General features: G+C 49.3%; 1 protein-coding gene across 4 annotated transcripts; it reads right to left on the reverse strand.

The window, feature by feature from the left end:
• Positions 1–3,238: 3,238 nt before the first annotated feature.
• Positions 3,239–21,992, reverse strand: LOC144724995 (uncharacterized). 4 transcript variants are annotated; one of them, XM_078604391.1, is made up of 8 exons: positions 21,549–21,992; positions 20,208–20,323; positions 17,142–17,282; positions 13,142–13,243; positions 11,002–11,067; positions 7,656–7,739; positions 5,482–5,599; positions 3,239–3,800 (listed from the first exon to the last, which is right to left on the reverse strand). In XM_078604391.1, the coding sequence occupies exons 2-8, from the start codon at positions 20,315–20,317 to the stop codon at positions 3,786–3,788; spliced, it is 636 nt and encodes a 211-aa protein (XP_078460517.1). In that variant the 5' UTR covers positions 20,318–20,323; positions 21,549–21,992; the 3' UTR covers positions 3,239–3,785. The 4 variants fall into 4 exon arrangements, with proteins under 4 accessions (XP_078460517.1, XP_078460518.1, XP_078460515.1 ...); XM_078604392.1 differs by lacking the exon at positions 11,002–11,067; XM_078604389.1 differs by lacking the exon at positions 3,239–3,800 and having other exon boundaries at positions 5,319–5,599.
• Positions 21,993–23,662: the final 1,670 nt, after the last annotated feature.

Below are 23,662 nucleotides of genomic sequence, written 5' to 3' on the forward strand. Positions count from 1 at the left end.
TGACATAGCAATGTGGAATTTCCACCACTCGGTCAGGGCGGCAAACAGAAAATGAGCACCGCTTCGATGCTGATTTGAGCATCACATTAATTCAGATTTTTTTTTGTGTGTGAATGGGATGCAACAATCAAGACTGAAACAAATGAAACAGACAATACAAACTTGACAGTATAAATGAGACACACCAATTCGTGGCAATTCCACCAGCTGGTGGTGGTTGTTCGCGTGGCCTGTAACTCAACATTGTGGCGACAGCGAGGATTGGATGATCACCGCACATATGTTATGAAACTCTCTTACGGTGGGCATCGATGTACTATATATATATACCCTGGCTCGTAAAGGAGACGGCAGGAGAGTCAAACTTGGACTCCAACTGTTCCATCTGTAGGGGATAGAGCGTTGCTCCCTTGCGGTTTTGGTTTTCTATGGGCTTTCCGGTTTTCTACCACACATATTCACTCATGAATTGGCTGAAAACACCTTAACATGTGTGTGCGTGTGCTATGTAGAAGAGCCATTGCCCGAAAATGTCGCCGATTGCATATGTTTTTTTTTTTTCTGGCAGCGTTATTGACGAGTCTGTTGAGTTGTTTTTTGTTTTTGTTATTATATGTAAGAGGACTCCAGAGCTCGGGCAGTCGTTGCTGGTGGCTTCTCACCGCGTGGCTCCTGCTGCGTCCCCGCGTGTCCGTGGTTCCTCCTCGCGCCTCTGAGTCGTCACTCCTCTCTCTCTCTCTCGTAGAGAGCCGGGCATGCGACGCTGCACAGTTCGGCAGCATTTGCCACCCATTGCTCATTATGTTGACTTTATCTGAAGTGAGTCGCAGCGGTGATAAGAATGTTTACAAATAGAGGCGGTTGGCTGGTAATGCAAATCATCGTGTGAATGGTCCTGGCACTTTTGTGCGTGTGTGAAAATACTCGACATTAATTAGAACCATCTATTGACTGCAACGCCAAAACCACGCTGAGTGGCGTTTGTTATTTTTAACTTATTTCCCCTCCCAAGTGATTAATTCCTCCTATTACATTTATTGTTTTAGTAAAAACTCGCACTCCCACCAAAGGGGGCATCGCGATGCTTCACAGCACAAATTTACACGAAAGTAGTCCTACCCCGTAAAATCAAGAACCAAGTTTAATTGAAATGGTGCCGTCTGCATCGTGCCGAGGGATGAAGGCAGCTTCCATTCGCTACCAATGCAGCTCACGGTTCACAGCTCTGTCCGGGATGCCGGCCGCGGGAGGTTGACACCGCCACCACTTTCGAAGTCACTTCGAGAACAACGCTCCTAGTTGGTGTCCATGAACAAGCAGTTTTGTCGCACGCCGATCGAGCCCAAACGCTTCACGCTCACAACAACAACAAAATGTGTCAGTTTTGTTGCCAGATAGAAGGGCAAAACACCAATTATCATATTTTTTTACTGGCAAATGAGGTTCCAATGGTGTAAATGCTTACCCCCGAGCTCTCATACTCTGATGGTGCATTGTCTTTGAGTTGTGCGCCTTTTGGCGTCATCTGGTCTAACCCATGTGAGACTAGGCTCTAAGGAAAGCTGTATCGGGTGTGGACCAATCAACTTCAAGGACAGTGCATATATTATCAGAGTTATGTTTTTTGTTTGCATTATGGCTGCAGGTATTGTGGTCTATGCAAACATGACTCCTTGTAAAAAAAAGGTGTGAGTTTTGTTGCCAGATAGAAGGGTAAAAAACCAATGATCAACTTCCACTGATTTAAGTGGACAAAAGAAAAAAAGAAAAACAACGTTTAATTCCGGAATTTTTATTTCCGTGCAGTAATTGGTGACCAACTCCGAGCAGAGGCCATAAACTCGCTTGACCTGAGACGACACAATTTTAATCATTGGTGGCTGCCTGTATTCATCAGGGGCCACGTCAGCTGAGCGCCTCTGACATGGCCACTGTGTACCTCGTGAGCGTTGAGTGGCGCGTAGCCACCCTATCGAGCGTGCGAGCGGAGCAACTGGACCGGGACCCATGGCTCCAGGGAGCCAAGTGCCCGGACACAAAGAGAGATGGGGGACGGAAATTTGACCAGGGCACCAACACCATCCCCCAACCACCAACCACCCCCATTTACATTTCTTGTCTCTCGCCAAAAACCAATGGTCGTTGCTGAGAGTGTAATAACCGCAAGTAATTATGAGTCATGTTCTTGGTTCTTTCGGTAAAGTCACGTAGAAGGGAAATAATAGAATAATAAAATAATGAACACTGCAGTGTTCATTAAGACGCTGTCTTTTCGACAGCTCTGTTTCTTCACCTGAGGACGGCTGCTTGCGTTGTGGCCGAAACGTCGTTATAATTGTATAATATTATGTTTTATTTTTATTATTTTATTATTTCCCTTCTACGTGACTTTACCGAAAGAACCAAGAATATGAATCCCTGCAGTCACGAAAGCTTTACATCGAAATATGAGTTATCTGCTTCACGGTTGTTGGTGTCTGTCGCAGTAAAAAGAGAGCGGGCCATTGTGTGCCTAGACTAGGCCGTGAATTACTCGATCTTGGTCCACACAGATTACTCATGCAGCCAGCTATGGCTGCAGGGTTTTGGTAGTACATGTTGTTCATGCCATTTCTTGTGAAAATTCCGTCACAGTTCCTATGATCACTGTTTCATTGCTTTCATGGCTTTATTTTGGTGATTTCGAAAAGTGTATTGGTTTAGCCATGTTTGTTTGTTGTAGTACAGAGTTAGACTGATGGCCTTAATCTAGGTTGTCTTGTGGTTGTTGTTGGTTGTTTGACTTGCATCCCACTGGGATTTTTGCACACAGCGTTGGTGTGCGGTGATTTTTTTTCTGCAATATTTTGCTGTCTTTTCTTGGATTTTCTGTTTGCACTCAGTCACATATTCACTTTAAGATGTTTTTTTTGTTCATGTTTTTGTTTTTTGTTTGTTGCGGTTGCACCCGATTCAAGAGCCGAATAGCTCACAGGGCTATACCTAATAAATGAACTTGAACTTGAACTCACAGGGCAGACCCCAGCACCTGCGGCCCAGGTGCTGGGGGCCAGTTGCTGCCACTAGGCGGTGGGGGGGGGGGGGTGCCCCCTTTCAAATGCGTTGTGCCGAGCGGTGACGCGGTTGCATCCTGAGAAGAGGGACCCCCCCCCACCCCCCTCCCCCCCCCGCACAAAAAAACTCTGCCCCAAAGGCCACGCTTTGAAGAAGTTTCAGAATGTCGACAGGAAACACAGAGTGCATGTTAAAAATGATAACGTTTATTAATGACCGCAAACTATACATTTTGCAATAAAGTTGATCTGTATATTCTGACGGCTGGTGCATCTGAAGTTTCCGTGTAAACTTGTGGTGTCTAAGAGGGAATGGACTGTGCATTCCGCAGTATTGGATATAAGCACACTATCGAAGCATAGGAGATCCAGTACAAACCTGGACAATGTCTAAATCGTGCAATTTTTTTTTTATATATACGTACGTATGTTTTTGTTTTCACTTTATCATTTTGCTTTAAACCTTAGCAATAAACAAGTCCAAAAAACACCACTTGTGTGAACGCAAAACAAAAGGTCCATTACGTAAACAGTGCACATCAGTAACACAAGCAGGCAGTTACGACTACTGTAAACCTTGTAAACCAGCATATATGGAATGTTTAAGGTCAGGCATGTGGGTATAGCCTGTGTGTCCGTGTGTCCGTGCGCGCGTGTGCGCGCGCGTGTGTGTGTGTGTCAGGCTGTCAAGACACCGGTTTCGTTGCCACTGCCACCACAGCTGTCTTCGTTTTACATCTGTAGAGCCTTCAGACACACGAAAGCTGACGTAAGCATGCCTGAATTGACTCGGAAGTTTACTTTTTTTCTATTCCACCCTCCACCCACCCCCATACCCACTAAGATTCGATGCCATCTAATAAATTGCCTCTCGAGAGCAACCCTCTCCAAAATTGAGGGCGAGAGAATTGTCCACGAGGTGGGCTCGAGATTGTGGGATCGCGAGCGGAGGCGATCTCGCGATTCCTCGTCGGCGAAATGGCCGGGGACGACCTGGCCACTGCATCTTAAGTTTCCGTCGTCCAAGCGCCTCCTGCCGCGCGGCCAACCATCACGAATAACCAATGCACGGCAGGAGCATGCCCAGTAACCATCACGACAACGGAATATAGAGCGGGGAGCGTCCTTTGGAAATAGGATCATGGGCAGCAATGACAACAACAACAACAAAACACTTTTCAAGTGATTCAAGATTTGGTCCGGGAGAATTGCCCCGAGACGCTTCCGCTGGCAGTCGTGTCTGCGTGCGCGCGCCGTGATGGTTATGGGATTCATGTTCGTTGCGCGAGAGGCTTCCTTCGCGAGGCTTGCGTGCCGTTCGTAACTCGTAAATATTCGCGGCTGCGGCGCTGGTCAATATGTAATTGTCTCCACGGCATTAGCGTTTAGGCTCGTAACAGTTTATCGTAACGCAAACTCGAACTTGTCAGCAGCTCAAGTGGCGTCGCTATATTATCCGTAAGGACAGCGCTTGAATGTTAAACGCGATAAACAAATTTGCGTATCACAATTCAGATTCTATTCGATTTTGTTTCTCTCTCGTTTCTTAATTGACTGCCAACGCGTATAGACGATGACTGATCCAACCGATGCATATATAGCACGTCAAACTACGCACACACAATGAAACACCATCAGGTTTTTTTTTTTTTAAACGGCAATGTAGTCACTGCACAGGCATGTTCAGGTTTAAACGTGTGTTGTAAATAGGACAGCTCAGCCAAACATTCGCTGTTACCATCACAAATACAAAACAGGGCTTATGTGTGACTTATACAATTATCGATTGAAATCCCCGCCATTCCCCCCACTCCCCCCCCCCCCATCGTGAATTTTAGTTGTTTTTGTTTACGCCTTCGAAACAACGGCCCGGATGTGTAGCGACAAAACCCCAGCGCGTCACTAAGCCTGCCCGCGGATGCCGCGCGTTAAGACAATTTTTTGTTTCGGTCAGGAACGGGCTCGCAAATTTGTACCACCACTAGATGTGCAATGGCGACGCAACGCTTGCCACAAATTCTGGGGGGTGGGGGGGGGGCACACACTTTGGCTCCGGTCTAACCACACGCGTGACGGGGGCCTGGCGGTAGGCCACGCGTGTGGTTGGACATGCGTGTGGTCGGACACGCGTGTGGTCGGACACGCGTGGCCCCACCACGACCCCCCCCCCCCGCCGCGGCTCCGCTACAGACCGACTCGTCGAAAACCGAAGATCGATTTTTGTTTTTTGGTCTGTTCCCCCCCCTCCCACCCCACCCCACCAATTGGACGAGCCCTCGGCCGTGCTAGCAAGCTGACGCTGATGGGCGGCTGAAAGGCGTTTTTTTATTTTTGTTTGTCACTCTGTGCGTGGAAGGGAAGCCCTAGGGCAGTGCAAATTAAATCTGGCGGGGGGCTCAGGCGAGGTGTGTCTGGTCAGGACACTTACCGGCGGGGCCAGGGCAGAAACTAAGTGTCCGCGCAGCGCTCTGTCCATGGGCTTAAGCCCGGTCAGCATGGAGGCCAGCGAGGATACACGCGCTTCTCGCTCAAAGCCTCCGTGGGAGCTGTCGCGAATCACAACGACACTGTGCTTGGATTCACGCTGACCCGGCAGCAAGTCCCTTTATTTATTCGTCCGCGTAATGTATTCATGCATTCATTCATTCATTACCAAGTGTCTTGAGTTTACGTCTTTTTTTACGTTTTCTACAATCCGCCACCGCTCGTTCATCCAATTGTTCTATTGGCATGCAGCTGCAGAGAGAGAGAGAGGAGAAAATTTGGCTCTCATCCTATGGCGCCGTGGCCGCGGCCCCCTGGCACGAGACGTTGGCAAGATGACCCTCGAGTGATTTCACGGGCCTTTGCCTGATTTCTCGTCGAGGGTCCGTCTGGCCCGCATTGCCTGGGCTAACAGCTCACAGCGGCTGCCGTGCGGCGCGCCTGTCCACTCTGCGCGAACAACAACAAAAATCAGCCTCGCGCGCGGGCAATGGGTGCGTTGAGCGCGGACGGTACGTGTGGCCGTAACAGGTGGCTGTAGCAGGAAACCGAGCGGCGGGTTGATGGAGCCAATCTAGGAACACGTGCTGAAATCCTGGCCTCGTCCCCGAGCGAATGCGGGTGCTGGCGATTTGAGCGCAGTGGTGGCCGCTAAGGTCACCGCGACGCCTCCGCTGTGAGAGCCTCTCCGAATGTCAGAGTTTGCACACAATGCTTTACGCGGGGAATAACGTCACTGCTGACACACACACAACACACGCACGTGCACGCGCGCGGCGCGCCGAAAAGCCTGCAAGCGAGCGACGGCACGGCGTGAAACGCACACCGCGGAAATCACTGGGTACGGATAGAAACAACAACAACAACCTCGTTTGCCTGCAGGGATCGCTCGCCCACCTCTTTTTGGTAATGCTCACATTTATGCGGCCAAAATTGGGGCTGCACACAAACACGCGCCGCAACTAGGACTACACGTGTAACTCGCATATGAACTAATCGAAGCTGATGTTAGTCTAACTACTACCGCTAACTCTAATCTCTACACGCAAACAAGACGTGACTTGCAGCTAAGTAGTATTATTGAATCTTGGCGGCATAAACTGAAGTATTACCAAAATCGCTGTGTTTTTTTTCTTCCCCACGTCCAATTTTAAGTTTGTTGGCGCTGGTGTGAGATTGTCGCGTTCGTTGTTGGGTTGCGGTGGCTATCGCGTGCTCTGCCCATTGTAACGATCTCCCCCCCCCCCCGCCAGGATTAGGTGAAGGAGAGAATTGCATCTCGCGACGGTTAAGACGGCTGTGTTCTAGAGTGTATGGACACCCAGCGGGTGACAAATCCAGTTAGAGTGTAGCTGCTGCTGCTGCTGTTTTTTTTATTATAGGAGTGACACAAAGTAACAATCCGTACACACGACGACAAATCGCTCGGGAGAGGTGGGTTCGTGTGGGTTTGTATCGTTCTTAGCCTTACAATTAATAGAGCAGGTTTTGGTCCATTTTACAGTGTTTCACGGACAACGGGGATCAGTTTCTTTTAAACGGTTGCCATTTTTTGGTTTTTATTTTTTTTGTTAGGTGTTGTTCTTTTTTTTTCGTAGCCACCTGTGCATTTTTTTATTTTTTAAGTATTTTTTTTCTTTTTTTTTAATCATCATTACATACATGTATGTACAAAAATATAGTGCAGGCAGATGTGAGCGAAATAAGCCAAAGGAACAAAAAAACTCCCAAAATAATGTGTGGATGTGCGTGTGTGTGTGTGTGTCAGCTACGAACGCAAATAAATACGTCTACATATCGGTAACGTAATTAATAAATAAGTTTTAAAATACGAAACTGAAAAAAAATGTCAAAAGCCGCGCAAAATTCCTTCCACGGGGGGAGGGGTGGTGGCGGAGATGTGGGCTGGGTGAGGTGGGGGACGGTGAGGTCCACTTGACAGCACTACGAGTAAGGTGACCGGTGTCTGGGTGTCTTTCTTTTTTTCACTTTCAATCCTAGAAGAAATACCACCGCATTCGGCTGGACTTTGGCCTGACCCTCTGCCTATACTTGGGGTACTTTCTCTTGCCTAGCACGGTAGACAGGTATTTTTTAACGGCCATTTGTTTGCGGTACCGGCTGTACAGGTCGGTGAATAGTCCGTCCGAGTGGCGCTTGGAAGGTTCGGCGATGCTGCCATCGTCACCATCTTGCACCGAGCTGGAACAAAGAGGCGGGTGGGGTCGGGAGGGGGTGGACGTAAGGGGGAGAGCACAACGCCGGTTAGACTCTCGCTCTCACATAGCTTTCATCAGTTTAACACGTAGCAGGCTTTCGCGACCAATATTATTCATAATCAACGTTTTTGGGTATAGATCGCGTTATTTATAAATGTGTCGTAACCCTCCACCACCCGACACGGCCAATCAGTAAAAAAGTGTCACGTTGACAAAAGACACCATTCTGGCGAATTTCCCGATGATGCTGGAGGCAATTACCAGCGAAACGTCGTACTCAAATTGTAAATGTTGTGGTTTCACGCTTCAACACACCGGTGGGCTAAAGTAGTGAACTGTTTGTCTTTTGTCAACGTGACACTTTTTCACTGATTGACCGTGTCGGGTGGTGGAGGGTTACGACACATTTATAAATAACGCGATCTAAACCCAAAAACGTTGATTATGAATAGCTTTCATCCTCGGTCTTATTTACGTACGCATATTTAACAACAACAACAGCAGCAAAACAACTACACGCCTCGATACGGTTTAGATCAACCGCAGGATCTGGCAGCGCGAGAGAGGAAGGGAGCAATGGCGAGCAGTGGTGGCATAAGCCGCACCAGCCTGCGGTGACCTTTGCCCTCAACATCTGATTATATACACACGTAGCCGGTCGTGTCATTAGGCGTTGCGTGGAGAACTGCCGCGGGCCGGTGCGTCACCCCTCGTGTGAGAGAAGCGTCCCGCGGAAGGAAAGATCAAAGCCGCCGCTCCCGATGTCTTTGCTATCCACGCACCAGCGGGCAGGATTTTCTGAAAGGGCCCTGCCGTCGAGAAATGTCCCCCAGCCAAGATGAAAACATTCCCGGTTGTCATCAAATGAAAAATAATAATACGTACATAGGGTCTTGATTTGAAACTTTCGTGACTGCAGGAATCCATACTCTTTGGTTATTTCGGCAAAGTCACGTAGTTAGAAATAAAATAAAATAAAACAAATCACGGGCCGGGATTTTTTGGTTTTCGTGTGGCCGTGAGTGACCCAGCTGAGACCATCAACTCGCTCCACTTGAGGGCCGCTCTTTGACAGATTCGATTTTAGATTCGGTTTATTTCAGTGGCGAAAGTGCCCGACATAACGTCTGGGGCTCTATCAGCCTCTCGGTAGCCTGTGGCTCGGTTTGCTCTGACCCCCCCCCCCCCACCGAGGCAAGACGGGGCCACCTCTGCGGCTCGCCGATTCTCAATGGGAGGCATCGCGTGAACCGCCTCGTTAGAGCAGCATTGGGGTGACCCCAGCGTTCGTGTCAACGCCGCAACCCCCTAGCACTCACATCCGCACCTGCCCTGTTCAACCGCTCAAGATGACGATGGCTAACGAAGACACATCTGGGGTGAACGAGGGGTCCGTTTGGTGGCGAGATGTTAACTACCTCGCCTGGTATACAGGAGGTCGTGAGTTTGATCCCGACCCTGACGCCGGCTGTATATGTGAAGTTTTCGTGTTCTCCCCGTGGTCGTGTGGATTTCTATCCGATTCCTCCGGGTTTTCCCTCCACATTTAGAATCAACATCACGTGTTGTTAAAGTATTTGGCTGCTATTAATGTCCACGTGATGAGCCACTTCGTTGAGCTCTCATTTGTGATGGACAGGTCGCTTCTAAAAACAGCTACACAAAGCTCAGTGGGCCTTAAACGGTAAAATAAATAAAACAGTAAAGAGTTAATAGACATCATGGCTCGATTGGTGAATCGTGTTTAGGGGGCCCATGTCTCTCGTCTATTCTGCCATGCATCTGTCATATTATTACAGGTGCTCTTACAAGGTATGGATCTGCCTTAATAAAGTAATTTGTCGATAGTTTTATTCATAACCTATATATGTCTTTATTCGTCGATCCTGTAGATCTGCCTCGTGACCTCCTTCCATCGGGCGTTCGACGTTTCAGCTTTAAAGTGCACTTAGCCTGGCACAAGCGCCGTGGTGATGTCGCCGTCACTAAGTGGCGAATGGGGGCTTTTGTGTTTATTTATGTAAGCTGCCCTACGTTGCGCCACGCCGTGCACCGTTGCTCTGCAATCGATCGCTTTGTCACCCAGGTCTCCTTTGAATAGAATAAAAGTGCTTTTCATCGAGCCCTCACTTTCCCTGAACAAAGACTGTGATGGATGGATGGACTGTGCCCAACTGTCATCGTCTTGGCACGTCCCACCCCTGTGCTGCTTTAGCGGGAGTTGGGGGTTTGTGGTGGCGTGCGGCGAGGGTTGCTTTTCACCGCCATGGACGAATTCGCGCTCACGGGAACCGATAACGGCTTTTGTTTGCTCGCGACAGATAACCCCATGAAACGGAGCGAACGAGCGTGCGTGCGGCGTGGCCAACGCGTTCCAAGGCGAAGTCGAATTGCCTCGCTTTGGCCGGGATGGATGCGGCTTCTGGATATGAATTGAGTGGCGCTGACAGGCGAGGGCGAGACAAGCGGAGGTCTCTGTCTCTTGCCACGCGAGAGAGCTTTCGCACGCACACACACACACACGCACGCACACACACGCACACACGCACACACGCACGCACGCACGCACGCACACACGCACGCACACACGCACGCACACACACGCACGCACACACACACACACGCACACACACGCACGCACACACACGCACACACGCGCAGTGCGCGTGGCGATGGGCAGGATCAGAGGAATCTGTTCGGGCTGTCGCTCGCGCTGTGAGAGATTAAAAAAATAAATATCGGATATCCGCGAGGCGATGCGTGTCACATTGTTCACGCAAATTAGTTCATTTAGTCACGCTTTGTTTTAGCTATTGAAGGGGCTTTTGTTTGTTAGTCTGTGGCTACCTGTTCGGTAAATTTCCGTACGGCGATTTTTAAAAGTGTTTATCCGCAAAAACTTTCTGAAAAATGTAATTATCGTCAGGCCCCATAGTGCAGTGCACATTCCTCCAAGTCCAACCCTCTCTGTCTCTCTCACCTCCCTATGCGCTATGCAGAAGGGCCATTGGCCCAAAACCATCGCCAATGGTCTATTTTACTTTTTAAGGTCACGGTGTCATTGACGAATGCGTCGAGATTTGCCAACGCAGCATCAGAAAATATACCGTTCGTAAGTCATTGATTGTCTTCCTTTGCCTCTCTGCGTCACGGCTATCCTCGCCCTGATGTCCAACCAGTTAGAGACGTGCACCCCTGTCTCACTACCCGTAGACCTCATAATAATTATAATAGGAGCTGCTCACAAGTGGCCGACACGATCAGGGTAGGTGTCTCCAGACATGCGCTGTCGTTTCTGTCCTCGTGACGTTCTAGGGAAGAGAAATGCGGGTTGCATTGTGGGTACGTCACTAAAAATTGGATGGGGCACTCTAAATGCAAAAGCGATGATCGGGTAACATCTTGGTCAATTTGTTCGCATTAACAATTGACGATAATACATATATTATGAGCAGCGGTTGTCATCTTGGCAAAATGCCTCTCTTATGTAATGTTTGTCCCAAAAAGAAAATGCTTTTTTGATCTTAGATTAAGGAAGCTGTTGCCAACATTGCATCAAAACACGACCCTTTTCAGATGATGACCGACCTTCAAACACATTAACCCAGTCCTTATCACAATCTTATCGACCACAATGTTGAACTATTCCCATTGGGACAATTTTCATCGCTCATCACGTTATATTCAAAATCTAAATAAGAGAAAGTTCACATATCACGAATTTTTTTTAAACCGCCATGCAAACGCCTGCAGAAAAACACGCGAATTTCCCACATTTTGCCCCATCCCGCCAAATCTCTTCGTCGACTTTGCTGAAGGTCTCGCTAAGAACGCACTGGGCTGGCCCTCAGCGCTCTGCAATCGGAGTTGAGGTGGGGGGGGGGGGGGGGGAGGAGGGGCAGTGCTCAGCTTGTCCACATTACCGTGTCCGAGGACGAGAGCGGGACTGACTTTACAAACTTAACGGAAACTGAGGTTCATTTAGCGATCGGTCAACCAGCACCTCCAGTACTTTTAGACGCTTGTAGCGCCTGATTGTCAATTTTCGCGTGGTGTTGATGATGGTGGGTTGATGGTGGTGGGGGTTCAGTCTAGAATTAAGGGACCTATTTTAGTTTTTCTACACGTCCGTACCCGAACATCTACAGCAACAACAACACAAATTACCCTTTCCAATGTACGCACCGAGGCAGGTATGGGTGGCCGTGTCGCACCCTGTGATCCCCTCCTACGGGAGTCTGTGCGTTATGCTTCAGCAGAGGGCTTCGGCTTTTGCAATGTGGGTTTTTTTTGTTTGTTTGCTATTGATTCAGCGACTTCGCAGCACAGCGAACGTCGTTCGGATGATGAACAGAAGAGGCCTCAACTGCGTTTGTCATTTCCCGCAGTCCTTTTAACAGATATACTACCAGCACTGGGCGGATGATGCTATAGGGCAGCGGCGATTTTCCTAAGACCTTCTTGAGGCTTTGCCCAAACCATCAGTCTTTTTTATCGTTTCCCTGTGTGGACGTGTAGTTTATGCTTTATTTACCAACACATGAATTGAAGAAGAGTAGTGCCCCGAAACGTCAGCCGAATACATTTTTTTTATCCCGTAGCGGTGGATGCTTGCCGTGTTACAGTTATTAATTAAGGCACTGTGGCGATGAACCTGGTGAGCTGAGTTCAATTTTGACACCCACAGCGAGTGGTATCTGAACAAATCCGAGGCAAACCCCCCTCATGTTCCCACATTGACCTGCGTGGTGAAGTATGGCCAAACAACTCAAGTGACCGGCATAGTATGGGGAAATCTCCATTTAATATCTGATGGTTATTACCTTAAACGAACGCGGTAAGCATCCATTCATGCATTTATTCCAATGTATATCTCCGACTAAATCTGTGCCAATGGAATTTAATACGGAACACACAAAGAGCACTACCCAATATATACACACTGCTGTATATAACAAATTGTGTTCGTTTGAAAAAAAATATAAATATCGATGAGAGATGTTTGGAGGCACGCGTGAAGTGCAGGGATGTAATGAGGATCTTGTTGAGGTGAGATATGATGCCGTACCAGAAGCCAGTGCTTTCAATAGTGGAGGGCATAGTGGGTGGGGGGTTCCGGGGCCCGGGGCAAACCACGCCGTGTGGTCACCGCGACGCCTTCAAACTAAAACCGAAATGATTACATCAGACGCCGTGACGTCGAGGCGAGGCACCCCCCGCCCCCCAAAGTGCAGGGCCCGGGGCGATCGCCCAGATTTGCCGTAGCCAAGGGACGGCACGGACCTCAAGCCCGTATAGCGTAACGACCTCTGCTGCACCCCCATGCCCCCCGACACACACACTCATTTGTGCCCTCCCGTGCGCAGACAGGCCTCTTCCTCTTACCGTTTTCCTGCAATTAATTTCCTCAATATGTTCTTGGCCGCCTTTCTGCCGTAATACTTGCTGTAGAAATGGGTGTAGATGGAATCCGCGTGTCTCTCCGTTCTGTCGGGGGAAGAGAGGGTGGGGTGGGGATACATACTGTGTATAAACAAGAGTAACATTCACGGGTACGGTCATTTGTGTTCTGTAGTGTAGCGGTTAGCGCGCTGCGCTACGAACCTGGCATCCCGGGTTCGATTCCCCCTAGGTCGACTCAGCCTCAAATGAGTACTGAGCCTGGTGCGATGTGTGAACATCGCCACCGGGGAGACAAAGGCGGCCGGGCGTGGTCCTGGCCCCCCACGCTCTCGTGTGCCGTACCCGCCTTCATAGGTGCTCGCCAATAGCACTTGCCCCTAGAGTCTGTTAAAGCTATACGGTACGGGGGATCTTTGTCTTTGTGTTCATATAATTGAGAGCAGTGGCGCAACCAGAGAGCTGAGTTCAATTCCGGGCCACGGTTAACATCAGTGGCGAGTGATGTCTAAAATCACCTCTCACGGTCACCTCTCACGGTCGACTAAGCCTTGAATGAGTATGATATATAAACATGAGCGCTGGGAAGACAAAGGCTGCCCGGCGTGCAGGTGGCCACACGGACCCCTCGAGTGCTGTGCCTTCCGACCCTTAATAGGTGCTCGCTAACAGCACTTGCCCCGGCAGTCTGCGAGGCTATACGCCAGGGGATCTTTATCTTTGTATATGTGAACAGCAGCAAGGCGTCAAACGAGAGAGAGAGAGAGATCGGATAACATTAATGAGATACCATCCACTTACGCACGCATAGCACAGGATACGTAATGTAACATGATACGTGTAATGAGTCGGTACCGATATGACATAAACGCCCTTAGGCGATGACACAGCGAGTCTCGCCATTGCAATAAATGTATTGTCACGATGCCATACCACAGCGTATCATCACAATTCCTATTGTTATTTACGAAAGCTATTTGACCATCCACTGCTCGAATGCAGCCCCCTGTCCCCACGCTGTGTCGGGGCTGTTTGACCATATTTCACCACGCCGCCGCAGCCTGAGCGAGCCGGCAGGAGCATAGGGAAAAAAGGGTGAATGGAACTCGGCGCCAGCTGCGGCGCTAACCGATGCGCCAACGCTCCACTCCGACACGGTGACAGAGAGCCGCGTGTGCGCTATTGCTCTCTCGCTCAGAGACGGCGTTGGCAAAGTCCTTCGCGGACAAATGCATCGCGAACTGCGCGCTTGCACAAGCGCGTAACGTTGTGTAGATAACACTGGTCAACACACTTTTTCTGGAATAAGGTATTCCAACGGGTTTAAGGTAATTTTGGGAAGCTAATTCCAAATCTGGCATCAGTTTATGTCTATCACGTCAGGTTTTTGAGATATAAAATATTGCATTTTCAATAAAAACTGCAGAAGAAAAATAGTTGATAAATGTGGATATCTACATAAAATGATATTATAAACACACTATCCTAAAAATACAGCACCATATTTTAACACTAAAGCAGTCACTGACTCGCAACAACTTGCAATCATAAGTGACAGAGTTAATTTCGGGTAAAATCAATGAAAATGGGGTATGCCGATAGCATACAAATTAAATGTGATAGAGCAAATCTGAGATCAGATGTGGAATCAGCACCCTGAAATTAGTCTAAAACAGCTGCAAAAGTCCAGGCCAGAAAAAAAGGTTGTTTTTTCTCTTGACCAGTGTTATTACACTTTGTAACTAGATTTTTGTTTCTGGGTAGTAAGTGTTATTTTCTAATTGCTCGTGCCTCGTGAGCAATTAGAAAATACAGAAAATGTATATTATTCCCCACAAACTTTGCTTTCGTGACCAGGACTTTACGTGAAAGAATGACACAAATGCACACCACGTTTTCTCATTTAAAATATGTACATTTCAAAATATCAATGTCCTGGTTACAAAAGCAAAGTTTCTGGGGAATGATAGCCTTTTTCTGTACTTGTGAGGCATAAGCAATTGGAAAATAACACTTATTAACCGGGAACATTTTTTTTCGTGTAACACAGCGACCACCTCATTCCTGTCCCCTAACCCTGTTGCCAGCATCATTGCACTCTGCTGGTATTTATTTGAAGTCCGCTGGCTTCAACCCACCAAAAGTCTCACCGAGTGGCGCGGAGCTTCGTCTTCTTTTCCCTTTCAGGAGGAAGCTTCCTGCCAAGTGGGTTTTTTTTTCGCCGGAACGGGGGGGGGGGGCATGAGACTGCCGCGTTTCGAGTTATTTGCCTGCCGCTGTAAATCCCCGCGCGATGAAAACATAAGAATAGAGTTGTGTTTTTTTGCCCATTTCTAGAAATGAAACAGCGGGTGTTACGATGTTCAAACACCAAATAGAAACATTTTGCAATGAATCAAGTCTGCATTAACCACACACAGTCCATGTGGTGAACATGCAAACAAACATGCTCCGATAATATATGGCAATGTCTGTGAAACCGATTGGCCTGACTTTGTCTCACGAGTGTCAGACTTGTTTATTATTGTTTCATACTTTGACACTGGCAAAATAAAAAATAAAAAGGTCCCATTTCGACAATACGCGACTTTGTTGGGCCATCGTGTTGCGATGTCCAGGGCGAATACTGAAATAAAGAGCCAATCTAGCTCAGTTGGCCTCACCTGATAAAATAAAATAAAAATCGTGTTAGTATACGTATGTATCTCTAAGGTCCACTGCTGAAGCAGACGGCGCGTATTTTTAGGGATGCTCCTCCCGCAGTTGTTACTCGGGGCGGCCGTGAGATCGGAACCGCGATTCTCTACACGAAGCGGCGGCGAACGCGCTTAACGCTGGGCCATGCCACCGGGACTTTGGATTTTTTTTTGTTGCAGAGCGGTGGCGCTAGTGGTTAGCGCATTGCCTCATGACTGCGAGTGATATCTGAATCGCCTGCCTCCCCCCCCCACTCTCCCACCACGGTCTTCTTTACTACCAACCCGCACTGACCGGCGTGGTGAAGTATGGTCAAACAATCCCCGTGAACGTCAAGATGACTGTCTATGACTATGGATGATCAATATCTCACACGTGCAAAAGCCGTTTTCTCGAATTATATTGCCTTATAAATGAGGAGGCGATGCTTACGCGTTCGGTGCTTCCAAGGTACTGCGCCTATCGCTCTGTATAGCCACGAGGGAGCTCCCAGAGGGCTTAGCCAGTATTTGAAGGATGCCTTCACAACGGTTCTAGCCGGGTCTCTCTTGCTCGAAATATATTGAGATGGACCTTGAGTCCCAAGTGCCCCTCGCCTATTTGAATATACAAAAAAAAAACCCACAGCATTCATACGCGCAGGTATGCAATACCGTATCGCTGCCGAATTATCAAAGGTCACGCGCACATACTTACGAGGACTCGAATTTTATTAGCGAGTTTTTGGCACGTGGTGGAGAGGTTGAGTAGGAGAGGATGCGAGGTTTGGTTGCAGTTCAATCTCAAAACGTTCCTTGGGCAAAACGCAACCGTAGAGCTGCTGCCAACAATTTTGTTTTTATCTGCGGACCACCTACTTAGATTTTTATCTTTGGATTCGAAGTCACAAGTTACACGTTTTATTTCGTTAGCTATCAATGCGATATTGATGTACAAACACCCGATACTGCACCGAGGTGAAGGGTCTTCGTCGCGAAATGCGGCAGACATTTCAAAGATACGCCACGACTCGATCGGACACGTGCTTACCAATTAACGTCGGTTACAAACAAACTGCAGTAGCAGCAGCAGACGATCATCATTAAGCCGTCCAATTGGATCGATCGTAACGCAGTGGGTGATGGAGCTGTACGGGATGAGCTGTGAATGAGCCGTGACGGTCTGGGGGGCCCCGAGTGTGTCCATTCCCCCCCCCCCCCATCGATCCAACAACCTGTTCGATGTGCTCCGAAGAAGGGCCATTGCCCGAAACGTCGATTTTTGATGGCGGTGTCGGGGTGTCCGTTACCTCTTCATGGCGTTGTAGAGGAGGTCGTAGAGGGCGTGATCGTCTTGCACGGGGCTCTCGGGGGGGTCGACTCCGTCGGGCGGGGCGTCCTCCCCGACGAACGAACCCAACTGCGGCTCGTAGTCCAAGTCGTTGCCCAGGCTGCTGGGAAACATGATGGTGATGGGGGATGATTTTGGTGGTGGTGGTGGTGATGGCGGTGGTGATTTCGGTTATTGATGATGGATGGAGGTAGCGGTGGTGATGATGGTATATGTCGTGTTTGCGTAATGCTTGCTCGGTCAGAGTCATCATCATCGCAATCTTCGTCACCAGCGTGGGCATCAATTAGATTACCATCGCCAGCGTTTGCAACAGTAAGAGCACCATCATCAGCATCTGCGGCAACATCGTCGTCACATTTCATCGTAATTTTGTCAACCGTTATCATCACTCCATCGTCATCATTATCATCTTCAATTTACCGCAATTGTAATCACCGTCAATCATCGAGATACAAGTGTTGGCGAGTGGCCCTATTCGTCTAATGATGGTGGTCCAATGCCCCAAAGTGCAATTAGACAAAGATCCCCCGTATAGCCTTTCAACAGACTGTTGGGGCAAGTGCTGTTAGCGAGCGCCGTTGAAGGCCGGTACGGCACACGAGGGGGTGGATGCCCAGCACTACGCCCGACCGCCTTTGTCTCTCCAGCGGCGATGTCTACACACCGCACCAGTTACTCAATTGAGGCTGAGTCGACCTAGGGGAGGTCCAGGACTAATTTTAGATAATTGCCACTGGTGTTAGCCGTGAGCTAACCCCTACACTCTACCGCTCGCACACGTACATACATACACACGCACATACATGCGCGTACACACATACATACAAACACGCACGCATATAAACACACACGCACATAAAAAAACACACGCACACGAATATAAACACACACGCGCCGCTGTATAATACGACCAATATTCCGTACATCGGTGACTAATAATACAATTTTACAACGCTCACATAAAACAAGACAGTGTTGCGAGGGCGGACCTTTGCAAGCGAGCAAAACAAACAGAAATAATGAGGACGCCCTTATTGTCGGGCGTCCTCATTTTTGTTGCTGTTGCAAGTTCCCTCCTCTCATAGCCGGTTACGAGCTGACGAGCAATCGGAAGTCCGTGTGGCCGAGAAGTCCGAGAGAGAGAGAGACAGAAGAGAGAGAGCGCAGAGCGGAGCCATCAAAATTAACGAGCGTCCCAGGAACGTGTTTGCGTGCTCGCATGCATAATCGATAGCGCCTGAATTGCTGGGCCGATGTATTTGGTCAATTTAACGAGAATGATCGTTCCCCGCCAGTAGCGCGCTAATAGACGCGAGAGAAAACCAACCAACCACTCACCCACCCAACCCTCCACAACCCACCTATCCACCCACCCACCCACAGCGCTTCTCTGTGTAAAATGATCCGCGAACATTGTTCCCAATGAGATTAGGTCCACCCACCACCCTCCCACCCTCCCATCAGCCCTACAGGGGATCGCAGCTGCGGCGGCGAGAGATGCAATTACGGCCCCAGAAAGGCAAAAGCGATGAAATATTCAGAGCCCCGTGCAAAGTTGTATTCGAGGCGGAGTGGAAGGGATGCGTTCAACCCCCCCCCCACCACCACGACCACCACCGATGCACGTTGGTTTGCACGGAAAGGCCGAGAGAGCTGTGTGTTTTTTTCGTTGTTGAGCGAATCTGTTGCTCTTTAATTGAATTTAATTCCCCCAGGACATATGCGTATGCGGAATGCTGCTGTTGCTACTGATAGTCGGACATCAGTGTTAAGCAACACGCCCTATGGCCATTACTGGCCGTGCCGTGTGTTTTTTTTGCACCGTGCCACAGAGGCAATACAGCGGCATCGCGGCAACCCAAATGCGACGCCAAATCCGCGGCGAGCTAAGTTCGATTCCCTGGCCTAGGGTAATTCCGTTGGCAATCGCGTGCCCTGAACGCTGTCCTGCTGGACTTCCCTTACGTAAATCAACTCTCTTAGTGCGATGTGTCAACAAATGGTACCGGGGGAGACACAAAGGCGGTCGGGCGTGGTGCTGTGCACACCGCTTGCTGCTCGCTTGCTGCGTCAGCCCCAGCGGTCTCGACGGCGAAAAGGAGGCGACATCTGTGCGTTGTCTACCCTGACGTCCACGTGTCTGCGTGTGTGTCTATGCACCGTTACTTGTACGTCGGTAGAGCTGTGTGTGTGTGTGTCAATATGTACGTATCCGTGTACCTCTGTGTGTTTGTCTATGTACGTATGCGTGTGTCTCTCTGTAACTATGTACATATTTGTATATGTGTACCGATGTGTGTGCCTGTCTGTGTGTGTTTGCCTCTGCACCTGTGTGTGTGTGTGTCTTTGTACGTATTTCTGTGTCTGGGGAGCGCTTGTGGTTAGCGCACTGCGCTACGATCCGGGTGAACCGAGTTCGATTCCTGCTCACGGCCAACATCGGTGACAATTATCTGAACCGGTCCTGGGCTTCCCCTAGGTCGACTCAACCCTAATGTCGCTTTACCTTTGCGTGTATGTTAGCCTCTGTACCTGTGTGTCTGTGTACCCGTGCCTCTGTACAGCTTGTATATTTGTGTACACACGTATGTATATCTGTATCTATACGTGTGTATTTACTGTGCACCTATACGTGTCTGCGTATGTCTGCGTGTGTATACGTGTGTGTATGTGTGCGTGTGTGATAGCCACGTGAGTGGGGAGCGGTGATGTAATGGTTAGCGCACTGTGCTACAAACCCGGTGAACCAAGTCCGATTCCCACTCACAACCAACGTAACGATGATCCTAATCGGCCCTGAGCCTCCCCTAGGTCGACTCAGCCTCAAATGAGTACTTGGTGTGGTGTATAAACATCGCCACTGCGGAGACAAAGGCGGTCGGGCGTGGTGTTGGCCACCCATCCCCGCGTGTGCCGTGCCGGCCTTCATAGGGGGCTCTCGCTAACAGCACTTGCCCCAACAGTCTGTCAAGGCTACGCGGGGGATCGTTGTCTTTCAGCCGAGTGAAAGTCGCGTGCTTACCGCGCCGTTGGGTATGGAGGAACAGCCGCCAAGCAGCAGGCACCGTGATAGCGCAGGGTGGCGATGGACAGCAGCATGACGGCTTGGTAAGGCAGTTTGCAAGTCATCATTCCGCGCTGCGGCAGTCACACGAGGAGATAGAGAAGGGAAGGGGGGGGCAGACATGTTGCACTGTTCTATCCTAGCGCACAACGGCAAGATGTTTCATGAGCTAAATGCCGATGTCAAGGTCTGCTGGTCACGGCGCGAGGTCTTCGGGAGAGACAAAAAGCGTTCGTGTCGTGTTCATTTTCCTCCTCCTCCTCCATTGAAGAAGCGCAGCCTGCGCGCTTGTTACGACGCGGTCAACAGTTTTGGTTGCGTGGCCATAGTCGCACCCGCTACTGTGGCTGATCTTTAATGTTCAACTCGTTGTGTCTCGCTCCTCCTCCACCTCTAAACTGTCTGTCGGCTGGGGCAGGCGGCAGCCGGCCGTCGTAGTAGAAGTAGGAGGAGGAGGCGTTTGGAACTCGAGGATTACCCATCCGAGCGCCGTTTTTGAATTTGGCGCCGGGCGCGGAGGGGACTTTTTAGTTTTTTTATAATCCCTGGCACGCGTCCGAGGCTGCGTTGAGACGCCGCGCCACGAAGCGTGAGCCGCCGTTAACTCTGCAAATTCTCTCGAGACTTTTGTACGCAAGAGATTAACTCACCGCGCACTCCTTCGCCGTGAACTTAATCCTCTTGACTCGCCGCGTCTCGTGATACTAAATAAGGCGCTTAGCCCCATAAAAAACACATTTCAGTCGCATTTAATAAAACATACTGAACGGTGCTGCTGCTTGTTGCTGCTCTCTTCGCGATGTTTGGACTCCACGCGTTGGAATGTGGCGTGTTGCTGTTGTCTATTGAATCGTCCACTTCAACCCATATCTCCGATAAACAAATACCGTAACTCCTGGTTTCGATGGATCGTCTACTTGTCATTAATAACGCTTAATCCTTCTAAATGTGTATTTGTGTTTATATAAAAAAACAACGTACCCATTAAGTTGATCGTAATATCAGGGTAGTGAAATTAGAAACACATTAAACAACGTTCAGAGGGATAAGCAGTTTATACAAGCAATAACAGCAGCTGTAAAAGATCCGTCACTTTATCTTCCAGTTAACACAGGTCCTGCAAAAAAAAACAATCCTTCCAGCTGCGTGCATTGATCTCGCAAACAGACCGAGCAAATGATTTCTACAAAGAGAGAAACGCGAACCGTAATCGAGGCAGCGTTTCGGTACATAAGCGGCTCAGTTTAATACGTGTTGCTTAAAAAAAACACAACAGCTCTGAAAATGAAATCGACTTACGTGCTTTGCTGGTTCGCGGTTTTGTCTTTTGGGCTTGCCGGTAAAAGAGAGGAACGGATTTCTCAGTCGCTCCCCTTTCTCGGCTCTTCAGCAGCCAGGAGCTGTCCACACTGCACGGGTGCTGATCGCCACGCCTGGCTATCTGCGCTATTTGGCGGATTCGCTCGACCCAGAGTGGGAGAGGCAGGGATAGAGAGAGAGAGAGAGGGAGAGAGAGAGAAACGGAGTGCGAGAAATAAAGAGAAAGAATATATATCGCCCCCCACCCACCCACCACCTTCCTGTTCTTATTACGCTGCGCTTCTAAACCTTAAAATAAAAGCGAGACATTTAACGCGGTCTGGTTGCAGCCGCTGGCGGAGTGGAGAGGCGAGGAGTAGCCTCTTGTGAACGTCCGTCAAGGTTTTTGAATCCCTTCCCAAAGCCACAGAGTAACGTATATGTAGCGTCCAAAGACGTCATTCGTGATGTCTTTGCGCGGATGCGTGATCTTTAAACCCTGGCTTTGCAACGCCCGCGAGCCGCAGAAACCGCGTTGGCGTAGATGGTTAATGATGCCAAAAAGCGTCAGGCGCACTTCCTCGTAAGTTACCAATTCAAATAAATTAATGTCCTTCCATCGGTGATGAGTGCTGACGCGTCTGATGAGGGGGTGGGTACAGCGGCTATGGGCAGCCAATAATCGAATTTCTTTTATTTTTATATGATATTTATTCTCGCCGCGACGGGGGGGGGGGAATCGTGCGATGCTATTTTTAGCATCGCTGCGCTGGAAAAGTTCAGCCTTCCTGAGGCTGACTTGCACATGAAAAAAAAAGTCGATTTTATTTTTTGTATTTGCACCATCGCTTCATTTCAGCGAGTTAAATGTTTTAATCGCTTAGCTCTGGCGCGCTTGGTTGTGCAGCTCGAGACCACTTTATTTTTTGTGCACTAAGAAGGGTAGAATTAATTTACGTTTAGGTATCGCGCGAACAGCCGGGGCTGTTGCTCGCGAAGTTGTACATAGTTTTACGCCTTTAAGGCATGGCGACGAACAAACCCACTAACGGCTGCCGAACTCGGAAGTTTTTTTTTTTTAACGCGAATCTATTTTCGCCTTCCACGCGTATACTGGGAACGGGTGTTATAAAAGAAAACACAGGCGCGAATGGTGTTATTTTTACATCAACTTTTAATACAATTTGTGCAGCGCATTGAATAAATGAACACGACCACCTCTATGTACCTTCGGCCGATTATATGAATAGATTTTCATTATTTGATGTTGCAACGTGTGCGTGCGTGTGCGTGTGTGTGCTTGTATGTGGATGGCGGTAGTGTAGTGGTTGGCGCGCTGCGCTACGAACCCGGTTACCCGAGTTCGATTCCCGCTCACGGCCAACACCAATGACGATCATCTGAGCCGGTCATGGACCTCCCCTAGGTCGACTCAGCCTCAAATGAGTACCTGGTGCCCGTGTGTTAGCATCGCCACTGGGGCGACAAACGCGGCCGGACGTGGTGTTGGCCACCCACCCTTCGTGTGTCTTTCCGGCCTTCACAGGTGCTCGCTAACAGCACTTGCCCCAACAGTCTGTTACGGCAATACAAGGGATCTTTGTGTATTGAGTGTATTACGTTGCTCCTCTCGAACAACGCCTTGCATGGATTGTGCGGGAAAACCTTCGTTTTCGTGTATCGGGACTTGTTCTAAATATAATTGTCAGTATCGACAGTTTAGCAACGGGTACAAGTTCGCAGGCTTGCTACCGGACCTGTGCGTCATAGAAATAGCCCGTGCGAGCTCGCAGTGCGAACACCTCGATCGCGTGGCGGCGGTAATAATGACTCTGCCATGGGTACTCGCCCCGACAAAAATGAAAAAGGCTCCACCGACCTCAATATAGCAAAGACGGCAAGCCGAGTCTCATTACTTGCTAGACTGCCGCCCCGGCTCGTAATTGCATCTAAATATAGCTGGTGTGGTAATGCAATCACGTGTGCGTGCGTGTGTCTGTGTGTGTGCCCCGGGTCGTGTGTCTATATGTGCGTGTGGGGAGCGGTGGGGTAGCGGTTAGCGCGCTGCGCTACGAACCCGGCGATCCGGGCTCGATTCCCGCTCACGGCCAACA

Source organism: Lampetra planeri, chromosome 22 (assembly GCF_965212315.1).
Source record: "Lampetra planeri chromosome 22, kcLamPlan1.2.h2, whole genome shotgun sequence".
Classification (NCBI taxonomy): domain Eukaryota; kingdom Metazoa; phylum Chordata; class Hyperoartia; order Petromyzontiformes; family Petromyzontidae; genus Lampetra; species Lampetra planeri.

Bases quoted from the DNA above. Each gene is read 5' to 3' on its own strand.
- LOC144724995 (XM_078604389.1), bottom strand. From the start codon at position 20,317: ATGATGACTTGCAAACTGCCTTACCAAGCCGTCATGCTGCTGTCCATC. The intron at 11,068-13,141 runs GTAAGAGGAAGA...TCTCTTCCCTAG, and splicing joins AAATTAATTGCAGGAAAACG to AACGTCACGAGGACAGAAAC. The intron at 7,740-11,001 runs GTGAGCAGCTCC...TCTTTGTTCCAG, and splicing joins CCTGATCGTGTCGGCCACTT to CTCGGTGCAAGATGGTGACG.